Source organism: Trichosurus vulpecula, chromosome X, assembly GCF_011100635.1.
Source record: "Trichosurus vulpecula isolate mTriVul1 chromosome X, mTriVul1.pri, whole genome shotgun sequence".
NCBI lineage: Eukaryota > Metazoa > Chordata > Mammalia > Diprotodontia > Phalangeridae > Trichosurus > Trichosurus vulpecula.
In genome coordinates, this window is record NC_050582.1 from 22,638,894 (window position 1) to 22,652,465 (window position 13,572).

The 13,572-nt window shown below is 44.0% G+C and overlaps 1 protein-coding gene across 1 annotated transcript in view; it reads left to right on the top strand.

The window, feature by feature from the left end:
• The first annotated feature begins 251 nt into the window (after nucleotides 1-251).
• The window catches only part of BRWD3 (bromodomain and WD repeat domain containing 3), a 126,983-nt gene continuing 113,662 nt past the window's right edge, over nucleotides 252-13,572 (top strand). Inside the window, exons 1-6 of the mRNA XM_036740187.1 lie at nucleotides 252-482; nucleotides 616-674; nucleotides 1,005-1,034; nucleotides 1,465-1,524; nucleotides 9,538-9,688; nucleotides 10,268-10,366. Of these exons, the coding sequence (XP_036596082.1) occupies nucleotides 443-482; nucleotides 616-674; nucleotides 1,005-1,034; nucleotides 1,465-1,524; nucleotides 9,538-9,688; nucleotides 10,268-10,366 (439 nt within the window). The 5' untranslated portion in view covers nucleotides 252-442. The remainder of the gene's footprint in view (nucleotides 483-615; nucleotides 675-1,004; nucleotides 1,035-1,464; nucleotides 1,525-9,537; nucleotides 9,689-10,267; nucleotides 10,367-13,572) is intronic.

The window sequence follows — 13,572 nt, forward strand, 5'->3', positions numbered from 1 at the left end:
AGGCACTTCGTCCGGCGGAAAGAGGCGTCTCGGAGGGGCCTCGGGCGCCTCCTGTGGTCGACTGCTAGAGTTGCGGCGGCGCCCTTCCCACAGCCGCAGCTATCCCCCTCCCTTCCTGCTCCTCCCTCCCACTCCCCGCCCGACCGCCCTCCTGCCTGCCTGCCTGCCTGCCTCCTCTCCCCCCGCCTCTCCTCCCCCGCCCTCTTCGCACCGCTCTGCTCCTCCCTCTTCTGCTCTCTCCTTCCTTCTCCGCCTCCTCAGCGCTCGGGCTAGAATATCTATGGGGCGAAACGTGATGCGATGAATCTGAGAGAGACCGAAACTGGGACGCGGAACGCGGCGGAAGCGGCGAGACGCCGGGGCCGGGTCATGGGGGCTTCGCCACAATAGAGGCGCCCCCTCCCCCCTCAGAGCGAACTCCCCCAAATCTCCTGGTCACAGGATGGCGGCGGAGGCAGCGGCCCCGTCTCAGATCGAAGCCGGTGGGTAGCCTGGCCGTGCCAAGCAGGGGGCTCCGGGGCCGGGGGGCGGCGGCAAGGGCTAGGGGTGTCCGCGGCTCTCAAACCGCTTCTCTCTCTTCTCGCCTCCCCCTTTCCCTCTGCTGCCCCTCTGCAGAACTGTATTACCTGATCGCCAGGTTCCTGCAGTCCGGACCTTGCAATAAATCTGCTCAGGTGAGGAGGCGCGGATCGGTTAGCTGACTGCGGGGTGCCGAGGGTCGCGGGGGGTGCCGAAGGTCGCCGCGGGGTGCCGAGGGTCGCGGGCGGCCCGACGGTACAACCGGCTGCCGGCCTGGGCCCCCCGGAGCTGTTGCGGGTGGCGCCGCCGCCAATGTTCCAAGGGTCCGGGGAAGCAGCCGCGGCGGGCTGGAGGATTGGCGCGGCGCGGCGCGACGCGGACTGTGCACCGTGCGGGGCACCGGGCGGTGCGGTGCGGTGCGGTGAGGTGAGCAGCCGCCGCGCTTCGCTCCCTCACGCGCCGCGTTTCTGTGTTTCTCGCTCCAGGTGCTAGTGGAGGAGCTGGAGGAGCATCAGGTACGGCGTGGAGCGGAGAGCCCCTGGGTGCGGGGAACTGGGGGAGTAGAGGCGGGTGCGGGGAGCCGGGCGAGGGGGAGGCAAGAGCTGCTTGGGCCGGGTCGGGGCGGGTTGGGCGGGGCGGGCCGGGCCGGACCGGGGCGGGGGAGGCCGGGCTCTCGACCCCCTGCTGCTGCCTTGTCACTAAAGTGAAGCCTGAGGAACTCCGTACCCCGTGCCCCCGTCGCCGCCGGCGGCCGGGGCTGAGGACAGTCCTGCCGGAGCGCCGTCCCCGAGCGAGGACGCGGCAGGTCACCGACTCGGGAATGAAGGGCGGGAGGTAGCGGGGCCAGGGACGGGCACGGGAGCGCGGCCGCAGCCGAAGGCTCCCCCTGAGCGTCTGTCCCGTCCGGTCCTGTCCCCCCTCCCCCCTTTCTCTCCCGCCCCTTAGCTGATCCCGAGGCGCCTGGATTGGGAGGGGAGAGAGCATCAGAGAAGCTTCGAAGATCTGGTAAGTAAAGTTTGCTCCTCTAACTTACCCCAACTCTCGCTTGCCCTCCCAGGCACCCCCTTGGGTCCCCCGCAGCTGCCCCCGGGGTGGCACGACACGGCACGCCCGGGCTCCAGTCCCCGACTGACCTCTGCTCCACCCCGAGCCTCGGGCTGCCCTTTCCCCCCTGCCTGGTCTCCTTTCCCCCTCCTCGTCCCCCTCTCCCCCGACCTCCCGGGAGGCTGAGAGATGAAGCCGGCCTATGGGGCCCCCCTCCCCTCCCCTCGTCGCCTCGCCTGTGGTGCCCCCCCCTACCCCCCCACCCACCCAAAGCTTTGTGTAAGAGCTCGGCTTGTTATGGGGGACGACAGCTTTAGCGTCGTGAGTGTGCTACCAACATTGGGGAAGGCCCTTTGTGGGGGGGTGGGGGGGGAGAGAAGGAGAAAAACCAGGGGGTTATCTCGGGGCACGTACCAAGGACTGACGCTGGCCAATGGCAGCGCCGCTAACATGCTCCAGTTTCGGATCAGTGGAAGAAAACTGTTTCCTGGTTGGCCCTGGCTTGAAATACGGGAACTGAGGCCAGCCTTTAGTCCCTTTGGACGAAGGTGGGGGGGGGGGGGTTGAGTCGAGTAAAGGGGGGTGACAGTGAGGAGAGAGGGGGGACGACAACGACACAATTAAAAATACTAGGGCAGAGGAGCAGTTCCCCCAAATTCCTCCTTTTAGAGGACTGACCACAATCTACGGTTTTCTATGTGTTAAATCTGTTAGAAAAAGGAACTACTCAGATCATCTATAAATAATGCTTGCGTGACTATATTTCTCATCAAAATGGTAATGTGTACGTTAGCTTTTTTGTGACTTGTCAAAACATGAATTTAGATTCCTAAGGAGATGCTATATGGTAAATATAATTTCGATTTTGACAAAGGTCCAAATATATTAGACTCTTCATGTTCTTTCTCACAATCTGTTTTCCCCTGTACATGTACCTATTTGTTTTCTTCTGTTCCCCGTGGACAAGAAGAGATTTCAGTTTCCTTCTCTTGGTTTAACAAACTATTGGTATAGTACTTAGGGAGGGCAAGGGAGATGGTGGTGTGTATCGAGGTTTCAAAAATCAAAGTAATCTTTAAGATATAAATTAAGGGAAGAAAAAGATGAACATAAACAAAATCTCAAGGGGAGGTTAAGTAAGTCTGAAGTAGGAAGAAAAAGGTGAAAAGTTCTGTAGTTGCCAAAATTAATTGTCCTTAGCTAAAAAATTGATAGTGAGCATATTCTCTATCAAGTTAAAATGATGAAGCTGTATCAACCATTTCCAAATATTTTGGCAGATTTTTTTTTTCTTGTAACTTTGAAGGTAAGAGGTAGTAGTATTCATTTTGATTGGCAAGTTCTACTTTTCAAGTCATTAAAATACAAAATTTATAACTGAAGTGAAAGTTATTCAAATAGAATAATTAGAAACAATTAGTACATTCGTAGTTCAGAGTTATTAAATTTTTGGTCTGACCTTTTTGTTCTGCTCAAGTCTCCTGCCAGAAACTAACAAAGAAAAATTGCCTCGGAGTAATTTAATAGTTTAAAATTTTCATTTTTGTACCTTGCTTTTAAATTATTTAGACTTGTTGTCGTGGTAGCTTTGAAGGTAGGTGACTTTTCACGCCAACATATATTGAAAACACTTTTTGTTTAAAGTGTTTCTTTCTGATTGTCCCCATTGGTACATAGGACATTTTCCTAAAATAGTTCATTTTGAACTAGTGGTTTAGGACACTTTGTGTTAACCATGACATCTTTTGAAGCTAATTGCATTTATGTCTTTAAAGGGGAATAAGGTAGGGCAGGACTGGGACAGAATTTAAACAGGAGTAAACTTCCCTGACCCAGAAGGCCCTACACTGTTAGTCAACTAGATTGCTGACTAATACTTCATATTTGAGCAATGATTTGAGTGACATAGTACCAGGACCCATCAGACAATAGAACAGTTTTTCTCTAGAGTATTTCACATGCATTAATACTTTTAAAGATTTATTTGGGAGGAGGAGCTCAGGGGAAAAAAAAAAACAAAACCCAGGAATAAAACACAAATGTATTAGGAAGAGGTCAAGGAATTTTCACCAAGAATTCGATATTCCTTTGTAAAATTTGGGACACCATTTTGTTTGAAACAAAGCATATGACAGACCTTGTACTTTCATTGTTCCCATTTTAACTATTTAAGGTGATTCACTTATGAGACTACTAAAAGAAACATAATAGGATCATAGATTAAGAGCTGGAAGGAAACCCTTAGAGGTCACCAACCCTCTCATTTTAGAGATAGGGGAAGTAAAGTCTGTAGAGCTTTAACTGACCTGCCCAAGGTTTCACAGAGCTCAAACCCCAGCTTTCTGACCCCAAATATAGCAGTCTTTACACTTGTACAAGGCTGCCAAGAGAACAAACTTGGATATCTTCTACCTTTTCCTTTTCTCTGCTGCATCTATCCATTCCCTTGCTTTCTAGGTTTGTGGATCCATAATAAGCAGCTAACTTAGTGTTTTACTCCTATTTTGCAACACAGGGAGGGTAGGGTAGCATGGTTTTTGTTAAAGCCAAGATCATGCAATAATAGACACATCTGGGTTTGAAGTATCTATTTAAAAAATAAAGCTATATCATGGGATATCGGGGCTCAGACACGTAATGAGATTTATGAATGTGACTTTCAAAATAAGTGTACTTCGTGTTCAGAATCATGGGTATTGAGAAAGGGGCTCTTCTACCCATTAAAAAATGTTTTTGAAATAGTGGTGACAATTTTATTTTGAAGTTTGATACAGGCAGTCTTATTTCTGTACTTGCTGCTGCTTTGACAATAAATGAAAGTTACAAGTTTTTTTGATAATTATCATCAGGTAGATAATTTAAAATAGTTCCAGACAAAAGCCATAGATTTAATTGGGGAACACCAAGAACAAAGGTAGTTTGCCTGCTAATAAGAATAACAAAAATAATTTTTGCAAGGTATTTTTTATTTAAAAACGTGATTAGCTAATACATGTTTAAAAATTGTATTTTTAAAAATCTTAAAGTGTTAGAGATTTTCAATCTTGTATATGTTTCAAGGGAGTAATACAAGAGGAGTTTGGATGGTAAGTGGCAGGTTTGCTGTGGTATGTTAGAATATTTGCATTTATTCAGCACCAATTGATTTTCATTATTTGGATGAAGGTAAATGCATGGCTCTAATTTTATATCAGTAAGAAACCATAGCAGGGTTACAGAGGTTTATTTCTTCCCTCCCCTCAGGCTGTTTGTTCATGTAGTTACTAACACATCTGAATTCTAGACTGTGTGCTTGTAAACACTTTTTTTTTTACTCTGTTTAGCTTCAATTGTTACTTTTTGCTTACATTGTTTTTGTAGAACAGGCAGGTGGTAGTCAGGAGTGGTATAGTTTATCTGTAAATGTAGAAATATTTTAAGCTGTGTGTTTTCTTAACTACCATGTGTACACACAATTGTAGTGAGAGAGAACTGTGTCTCTCCTGGGGACTGCATTACACTAGAACAAAAACGACCTGCATGAGCTGTCAGTTTGGCCATGAGTGGCATAGAACAATAACCATTGGGTGGAGTGGTAAGGCCCAGGCTGAGGCCTGTAAGCGTTGTGATATGCAGTGCAGTGCTGGACGGCTCGTGTTCCTTCTTACTAACTTGCTGGATTCACATGTAAGCACATGCTTTCTACAGTTCTTAGGTCTATTCTTGAAGATTTTTGGATGTGTGACATCTCTAGCCAATGACTAACCTATTTTGAAAGGTCTTAGGGTTGTGCAGTCATAGGATTATAGGGTTAGAGCAAGGCTCCTTGGGTCATCCTAGTCCAACCCCATCATTGGACAGATGAATAAACTGAGGCCCAGAAAGGTGACTCTTCTAAGGTCACACAGATGATAAATATCAGACTGCTTAAGTTTGAACCTGATTTAGGATTAAGCTTGACTCCAAGATTCAGTACCGTTATTACAATGGCTTTCTAAGAGCTATTAGTCTAAAAAAAAGAAGACAAGAAAAACCAACCCTTTACCCTTCCTTTTCAAGATAAAAGTTCAGTCTTTTTGGTCTTAGGCATAGGTAGTGGAATCAAATTTCCATAAGGTCCCAGAGTACTGATCTCCTCACCATTCATTTCTCACTTCCCAATATTGCTTGTCTCCTCCCCAAACGTTCAACTCTGCCTTGTGGGGATACAATGTAGTGGTGTGAAAAGAGCCCTGCCCTTCATGTTTGGGAACACAAGATGTGGCTTTGAAGCGGGCTTCAAGGTTACCTGGTTGACCTTGAGTAAGTTACTCCTCCCTGAGCTTTCCTCATCTCTAAGATAATGAGTTTTTGGAATAGATGACCTTTAGGATTCCTTTCTAATCTAAAACACTCTCATCTTTAAGTGTGCTGTGGTCCTAGGGGTCCAAATGCCAGCAGACCACCACAACCTGAGGCCTGATTCTATCATCTCAGGACTAGTGGGGGGGGTGGGGTTGGGGGGTTGGGGGTTGGGCACAACAACTGAAGAAGACCTTATGTAATGATAACTCGGTGCCTTAGTACTTTCAAAGAGCTTGAAAGGCTCATAGCAATCCTGTGATTAAGGTTTTCTTCCCATTTTACTGATTGGAAATGGAAGCCCTGCAGAATGAAATGATTTGCTCTGAGGTATGTGACTACTATGTTTTTGGGCCAGGATTTCAGCTCAAGTCTCCTTTCCGCTGCCTACACAGTCACAGATCCCTGATGTTTTGAAGTCACATTAACCTCAAACTACTGACCAGGACTTTGAAATCCTAGTGGGTTGAGACAGTGGTCTAGTTGGGCTTGCAGAAAAGGAACAAGGGCTGATATTAGCCTATTTGTCACATCCAAGGACTAAAGAATAAATCCTCTCTTGGGACAGTTTGTCTCTTTTCGTAAACCCCTTCAGGTTGGGAACTGATCTCTGCATCTCCTTTGGTGACGTGTCTCTTAGAGAGTTATCTTTTTTTGGTTGTTGTTACATTTTAAGTTCCCAACTATCTCCTATCTTATCTTCCTCCCTTCCTTCCTGATCCCACTGTTTGAAGGCCACCATTTGAAACACACACAGACAAAGTTATATGTAAAACCATACTATACATACTTCTATTTATCAGTTCTTTCTCTGGAGGTAGAAAGTACCTTCCTTCATAGCCCCCTTTGCAGTTGGTTTGAGTACTTATGAGTGTACTTATGAGTACTTTCAGAGTTAGTATCTTAAATGTAGTTTTGAAAGGGGGGGATGTTAGAATCCAACCCCCTGAGTCTACACAGGCCTGGAAAGATGAAGAGTGGCTGAGTCAGGAGGAGCCTTGGTCCAGGACCATTTCCAAAAGATGGTGGTACCTACTTAGCCTGGTCTGTTACCAATAGTATTTATCTACAGGCAGTATTGATTTGATTTTCTTCATTCTATGAGGACTATTATACAATTGTTTATTGGTATATGGTTCCTTTTTTGTCACCCTTTTAGGACAGAGGTGGCAGGCTTAATTTCATTAGTTCTCAGGGTGATGTGCTTAGGTCATTGGCTCAGCAAATGTTTAGTTGTCTTCTACCTTTCCCTGGGTTTCTGTGATTTTTCCCATCCCTAGAAAAGTTTTTTTTTTAATTCAAGAATAAGGAACAGTTGAAAAGCCAATGAAGATGGCTTTTAGCATTTCAGAAGTCAGCAGTAAGATTACTTATTGCTCCAAGTAACAGGAATAGTGACCACCACTTCAGACCTGATTTTTCCCCTCTGCCCTATGCATTTCCTCTGTGACTGCTTTTGCTTATCTTGTGTTTTCCTCATCTTCTCTCTGTGTAATTGGCTAGGATAAGTAAATTAATCTTATTTAAATACTCTGCTTTTTTTAGTAGAAAAATTTCTCAAGTTTTTTCTTAAATCAGTATGAAAAATTAAAATTAGGTTAGTTTAACTTTTCGCATGTTCTGCCATGCCCCCAAACAGTAGATTAGATGTTTATGTTCTTGTAGTTTGGGTTTTTTTCCTCTTTGTAGGAACTTTTGCCAAGGGCTCCCTGTTATGGGGTGTGTTCAGGAGTTTCACTCTATCTTGAGATGCCGTTAGTGTTACTGAAGGCTTTTAAGGACCATCTTATAGTGTTTCTTAAAATCGCTCACTTCATACTGTTATCTGCAGCCTGGTAGCCAGGTTGAAAAAGGGAGCCGGCATGGCTGCTGAACTCCCAACTGCCTGACAATTCCAAATGGAGCGTTACTTGAGGGAGCACCTAAGTCAGTGCTTTGTGTGGCCAGTCCTCCCATGCTCACCTTCCATAATTCTGATGGGTTATACATCTAGGAAGTACTTTGTTCCTTTTGTTCTTTAGGTCAGCCAACAATTTTTAAGGAAGCTTAAAAATCGAGAGTTACTTTCAGATGAGTGACCATCTTCCAGTTCACCATTTTAGAAAGCTAAGAATATAGAGACTAGTTTAATGGTTGGAAAGGCAGCAAGATTTCTTGGAAAGAGTAATAGATTTGGAGCAAGAAGACCTGGGTTCAAATCTTTGCTCTGAGGGAAGTGACTTTGAGGAAGACCTTTAACCTCTCAGTCTGTGGTTCACTAAAATCAGGAGGGTAGGAGCACATAAACTTCAATGCAGCATCAAGTTCAGTTACTAGATTGGAGTCGTCTGGGCTCCTCCACTTGGCAAATCATCTTTCAGAGCTTCTGTTTCTCTTCTAAATGGGGATCATTTGTGAAGTCAGGAGCCTCAAAGGAAAGAGTTAACACCTAGGTCTTGATGGAGCCATTGCTTTGGTTATATCTCCAGTTGTTTGGAAGGTTGTTCTTACAGATGAGTGTAACTGTGCACCAAAAATGAAACCATGTGAAGTTGGCATGGTATAGTATTCTACTGTGGAATATGTGCTGTTTTTTCACTTGTAGATCTCAGAACACTTAACCTGCATCTGTGAATTGTAGTTTTCCAGAGAGAAACCAGTAGGGCTGAATGACCGATCCCTTCATGTTTCTTTTACGCAATAACTGTTTTTAATTAGTATTTGACCGGTTTTCTTCTCCCCCAGCCCCACCTCCCCTGGTGATTTTGGATTCACAGGGGAAACCAGGTGTGAGTTTACAGCTGGACAAAACTAAGAGGAACTCAGAATTGATAGCTGGAAGGAACCATGCTTAAATACTACTCAGTCTGACCTGTTCTTTTTGTAGATGAGTAAGTGGTGGTCCAGTGAGGTGAAGGGACTTGATTAAGGTCATATAGCTAAGATGTGGCAGAGCCCCCAGGACTTGAACTGAAGTCTTTTCATTGCAAGTACTTGATCAAACTGTCACTGGTCCTGGGCAGAGGGATTATGGGTTTCATATCCCTCACAATTCTTGAATAAAGGTTAAGGCTGGATTCTCCAAGAAAAAGAATGCTTTTCCCACTATAGTGAAGTCCAGCTCCACTGCCATTCAGGAAAGTGTTACTGTGGTTCCTTGCTCAAGTCAAATCAACAGTCATTTAGTACAAGCCAGACATTGCTAAGCTCTGTAGTACAAAGATTTTCTTAGGTAGAGATGAGTTGATGCATTTAACAATTGGACATGTGATTTAAAAGACATTTAAAAATCAGATCAGTATTGATGTCCAAATATGTTCATTGAAAATTCCTAAATTGTTAGCTTCAGTCAAATTTTGTCATTTTACTCATTGTAAAGTCCTTATCTTAAAATGTTTTTCTTGTTCATTAGAAAGCATTTAAATAGAATGTTTTAAAGTTTTTTGTTTTGGGGGGGGTTTTTTGGAGGGGGGGAAGGCAGGGCATTTGGGGTTAAGTGACTTGCCCAAGGTCACACAGCTAGTAAGAGTGTTAGGTGTCTGAGGTTGGATTTGAATTCAGGTCCTCCTGACTCTGGGGCAGGTGCTCTACTCAATGCACCACCTAGCTGCCCTGTTTTAAAGTTTTTTTTGCTAACAACAGACATTTTTGTATTTTTTGTCGTTGCTGTTTTAGGTGACAGCCAATGCACACATTCCTCCAGACTACCTCCTTAAAATTTGTGAGCGGATTGGTCCCCTCTTGGACAGAGAGATACCTCAGAGTGTTCCTGGGGTACAGACTTTGCTAGGCGTTGGCCGGCAGTCTTTGTTGAGAGCAGCAAAAGGTAAGGCTTGCATAAGGCTTGCCTCGCTTCTGGGGGTAACGGGTGGATGGATGGAAGAGGGGGAGAATGTGAAAGATGATGAAGCCTTGGGAGATGAATGGCGTATCTTGTTGATATTCTTGGGTACCTGGATAGTGAAGAGAGGTGCTTTGGTTGGTTAGCTAGTACAACTAGTTTTGAGCACCGGAAAGTAAGGAGCATGTAATTTTGGCAGACAGAAGAGTGAAATCTGCTAACTCTGGGGAGAGACGTGTCTCAGTGGTGGGAGCTGGCCTCATGCTGAATGCTACTGCTCTGCCTCTGCTTGGCCTGTGACTGACTACTATTTATTTCTAATTCCAACACAATGCAGTTAGCAGTTTCTTAGAAATTTAGATGCTTTAAGATGTGCAAATACACTTAAAGTTTTAGATTTCGGTCAGTGAACATTTATTAAGTTCCTTGTATGTGCCAGGTACTGGGGATGCAAAAAGAGACAAAACATTTCATTTTAACAGGCCAAAAGTTAGCTGCTGTTGCAGTCTTCATAGTGAAAATACAGACACTAAAGCTCTGGATTCAATATTGGTCTTTTTGCAGACTGCAGGAGCCCACTGTGGAACGGATCTGCCTTTGCAGCCCTCCACCGTGGCCGACCTCCAGAGTTACCTGCGGACTATATGAGAGCCCCCAATGTTGGTGAGTGGTGCATGTGACAGAGCTCTTTCCTGTCCTCCTTGTCAATCGCAAATACTTATAAGAATGACATTAACCATAGAGACAAACTGCTGATAAACTCAGATTTCTTAGTGTATCTCCCCATTGTCAAACCTTTCACCATCAAAGTTCAGTCATGCTGTTTTCAACATGACATGTCTTAGGTGCCTGTGTGGCTCTGGAGTTACAAACAATGAAACTCCCTCACCCTCAGAGCTCACGTTCTGTGGGGGAATTGAGTCATTCTCAGTTGAAGCACTTTCTTTTTCAGATATGTGTGTGTGAAGCATGGATGTTGGTGTAGCTTCTTATTTATGCATAGAAATTCCAAACGTCTTTACTCTCATTGAAATAAAGAAAACGAAAGTGCATTCGGACCCTAGCCCTCTTTACTAAACGTATCGTTTTGTTTGTTTGTTTAAAAGATCACATACCCCTTTGCTAAAATTGTTTTTAAAGTGTTAAAAATTGTGAAAGTTTAGGAAATGGTCATTTTGGTTTCGGTTGTTCCTAGAAGTTTGAACAGGAGCACCCTTTTACAAAGGCTGAGGAAGTCAGATTTTACAAGTCATTTCTTTATGTGAGTGTAGACTATAGTCTCCTGTCATTTTGCTGCTGAGAACTTTTTTTACCTGTGGGTGAATAAACAGTTTCTAAGTAATGCTCATTCGTTGTTCAGTTTTTGATTGGTTTTGGACCTGGTACAGAGCATTTGATTTGTAGCTAAATGGATGTCTATACATACTACCCAACTTTGTCCTCTCAGCTATCTAGGATTCTTATTTCAGTGCTACCACCTGAGGGTGAAGAAAGCTTGGTTTATCTTTGAAAGGTTTTGTTTACCTATCCGGATCCCGACCTTTTCCCTTTTCCTTTTTCCCCTCCTTTTCCTACTGGTACCTTTTTTTCTTACTGTGTCCATTTTAGGACTTCACAAACACAGATGGTTCTGTTATACAACTATACTACTGTGCGATGAAACTTGGATGTAAAAACTGTATATAGTTGAGGTGTGTCACAAATACAGTTAGCTGTAGTGAGCCTTGAAGTTTCAAGAGCTAATCAGTTAGAGTAGTAACAACAGGTGTTTCCTGTTGTCAGTAGGTGGGCCCTCCTCCTCCCTCCTCCTCACTCCCCAGGCTTTTGGCTAATCAAATCTATTGATACCCTCCCAGGCTGGTGTCTCTGTCTTTTCTCTCTGGCCTGTGACATTGGCCCTGATCTTCACAGTTAACTAGCTTCTTTTTGAAATCTGTCATAATTGATTCTCTTATCTCCTGTTTTCTTTTCTTGCAAGCTTTGACACCCTACTTCCCACCTCCCCAATACACACCTATACTTCCAGAGTCACCATTTTTCATGTATTTATTTTTTATGAGCCCCATACTAGGAATCAGTACTAGAGCCTAGGTTTTAAGAAGAAAGGTTTGACCTAAGATATATTTATACCATCTTCCTACCATGAGCACATTACCGGTGGTTTAAAGTTACTCCCTCCTCTCAGCTGCAGTTTCCAAGAGGAAACTGCTCTACCTTACCTTTTTCAAATATTTCTTGGGTCACCAAGAGAAGATGCATTTATTCAGTATTGAATAAAGATAAGGGGGTCCTTTTAGAAAATTTGGCTTGGGGGAAAAAGTCTTGTCTTGTGACTGGGTTAGCGTGTTCATTTTTGAGGGGGAAGGACTATTTCCTTAATATGTTACCTAATGCCCTTTACCCCTTTAACTTTTCAGGTAGTATTGAAAGGGAAGGTCTAGCTTAGAATCAGCAGTTAAAAAGAATGGTAGGTTCTATCCAGTCTCCATTTTCCAGATTTGGAAATTTCAGCCTGAAGAGGTGTGATGAGCACCGATGACCCTCATCCGGATTCGGAGTCCATTTTGGGGGGATTCCCTACCAATTTCCTAGTTTTCTGGGAGTCTCCGTTGCCCAGTGAGAGAATCCTGGTGGGACCACTCAGAAGGAGCAGCTCTGCCACAGTTGTCAATTTCAGGGGGACCTAGCCCCGCTTTTCAGTCATCTCTAGTTCTCTGTCGGCAGATCTATTTGTGAACCTATCCTTTGCCTTTAAATGTGAGCTAGTAGGTTTTAAAGAGGTAAATTTAGGGCTAACATTTACGTAGAGGATACATTTATAGAACTTGCTGCTTAAGAGAGAGCATGGACTGAAAATATAGGGCAATTCCTAGAATAGTAAGGTTTATCAGGAAAATGGGTTGATTGAACTAATCCTTAATCACCTCTTTGCATAATGGATTCCTTGGTGCCACTGACTGAGCAAGAATAGGATGGCAGATGGATAAGGGATGGAAATGAGTCTGGTGGTTATTTTCTTTCTTCTCTTCCCCAGGGTAGCCAGTCTGACTCTGGGAATTCCTGAATGTCACTGAAAAGACTAGGAAAAATGGCCCCAATTTTAATAAGTTATTATACTGAATAGAGCTAATACATACCTTCTTCATCCGTTTATCACTGCCATTCCTTTATTGCTTAACATGTAATGTACATTGTCAATTGATTTTCATGGTAACCTTTGAAATTTATATTTTAAGGAATGTCACCATTTCACAGATGAAGAGATTGAAGGTTAGAAATAATCGTACGTTGCCCAAGGTTCCAAAGTTAGTAAATGAATGGCAAGGCCAGGATTCAAACTCAGGTTTTTTGATAGGAAGTATATTCATCCATTACACTATTCATTTGTTAATTTGTGTTAGTTTCAGCCTAACAAAGAAGTGCCTATTATGTGAATGTAACTGTGGTGCTATGTATGTCAATACAATTGGTAATGTTTTCTTTCTTTATCTATATTATTATCCCTCTCTTCGTTCTATCTCTAATATCTGAATCAAATATATCTATTTCTCTCTCAGAGTCCTCCTGGTTTTACACAGCAAAATTCAGTTCTTGCCTGAGTTCTCAGACTTTGGTTGATGTCTCATGGAAGCCTTTCTGAAATGGTGTTGTGGCAGGCATTGATGTTCTTTTGACTCTTTCAGGAACCTGCCCTATTGGTTGCAGAGGGGTGGGGCTGTCGGACATGTGATTTAGGCAAGCACGGTGTGATTTCTTTTAGTTCATAGTAATCGGAATAGCTCATAAAAGGAACATACAATATAGGCAATTAATTTAAGGTTAGCTTCCTTTGTGATTTTGTACCAGATAAAAGCTCAAACAGGATTTAC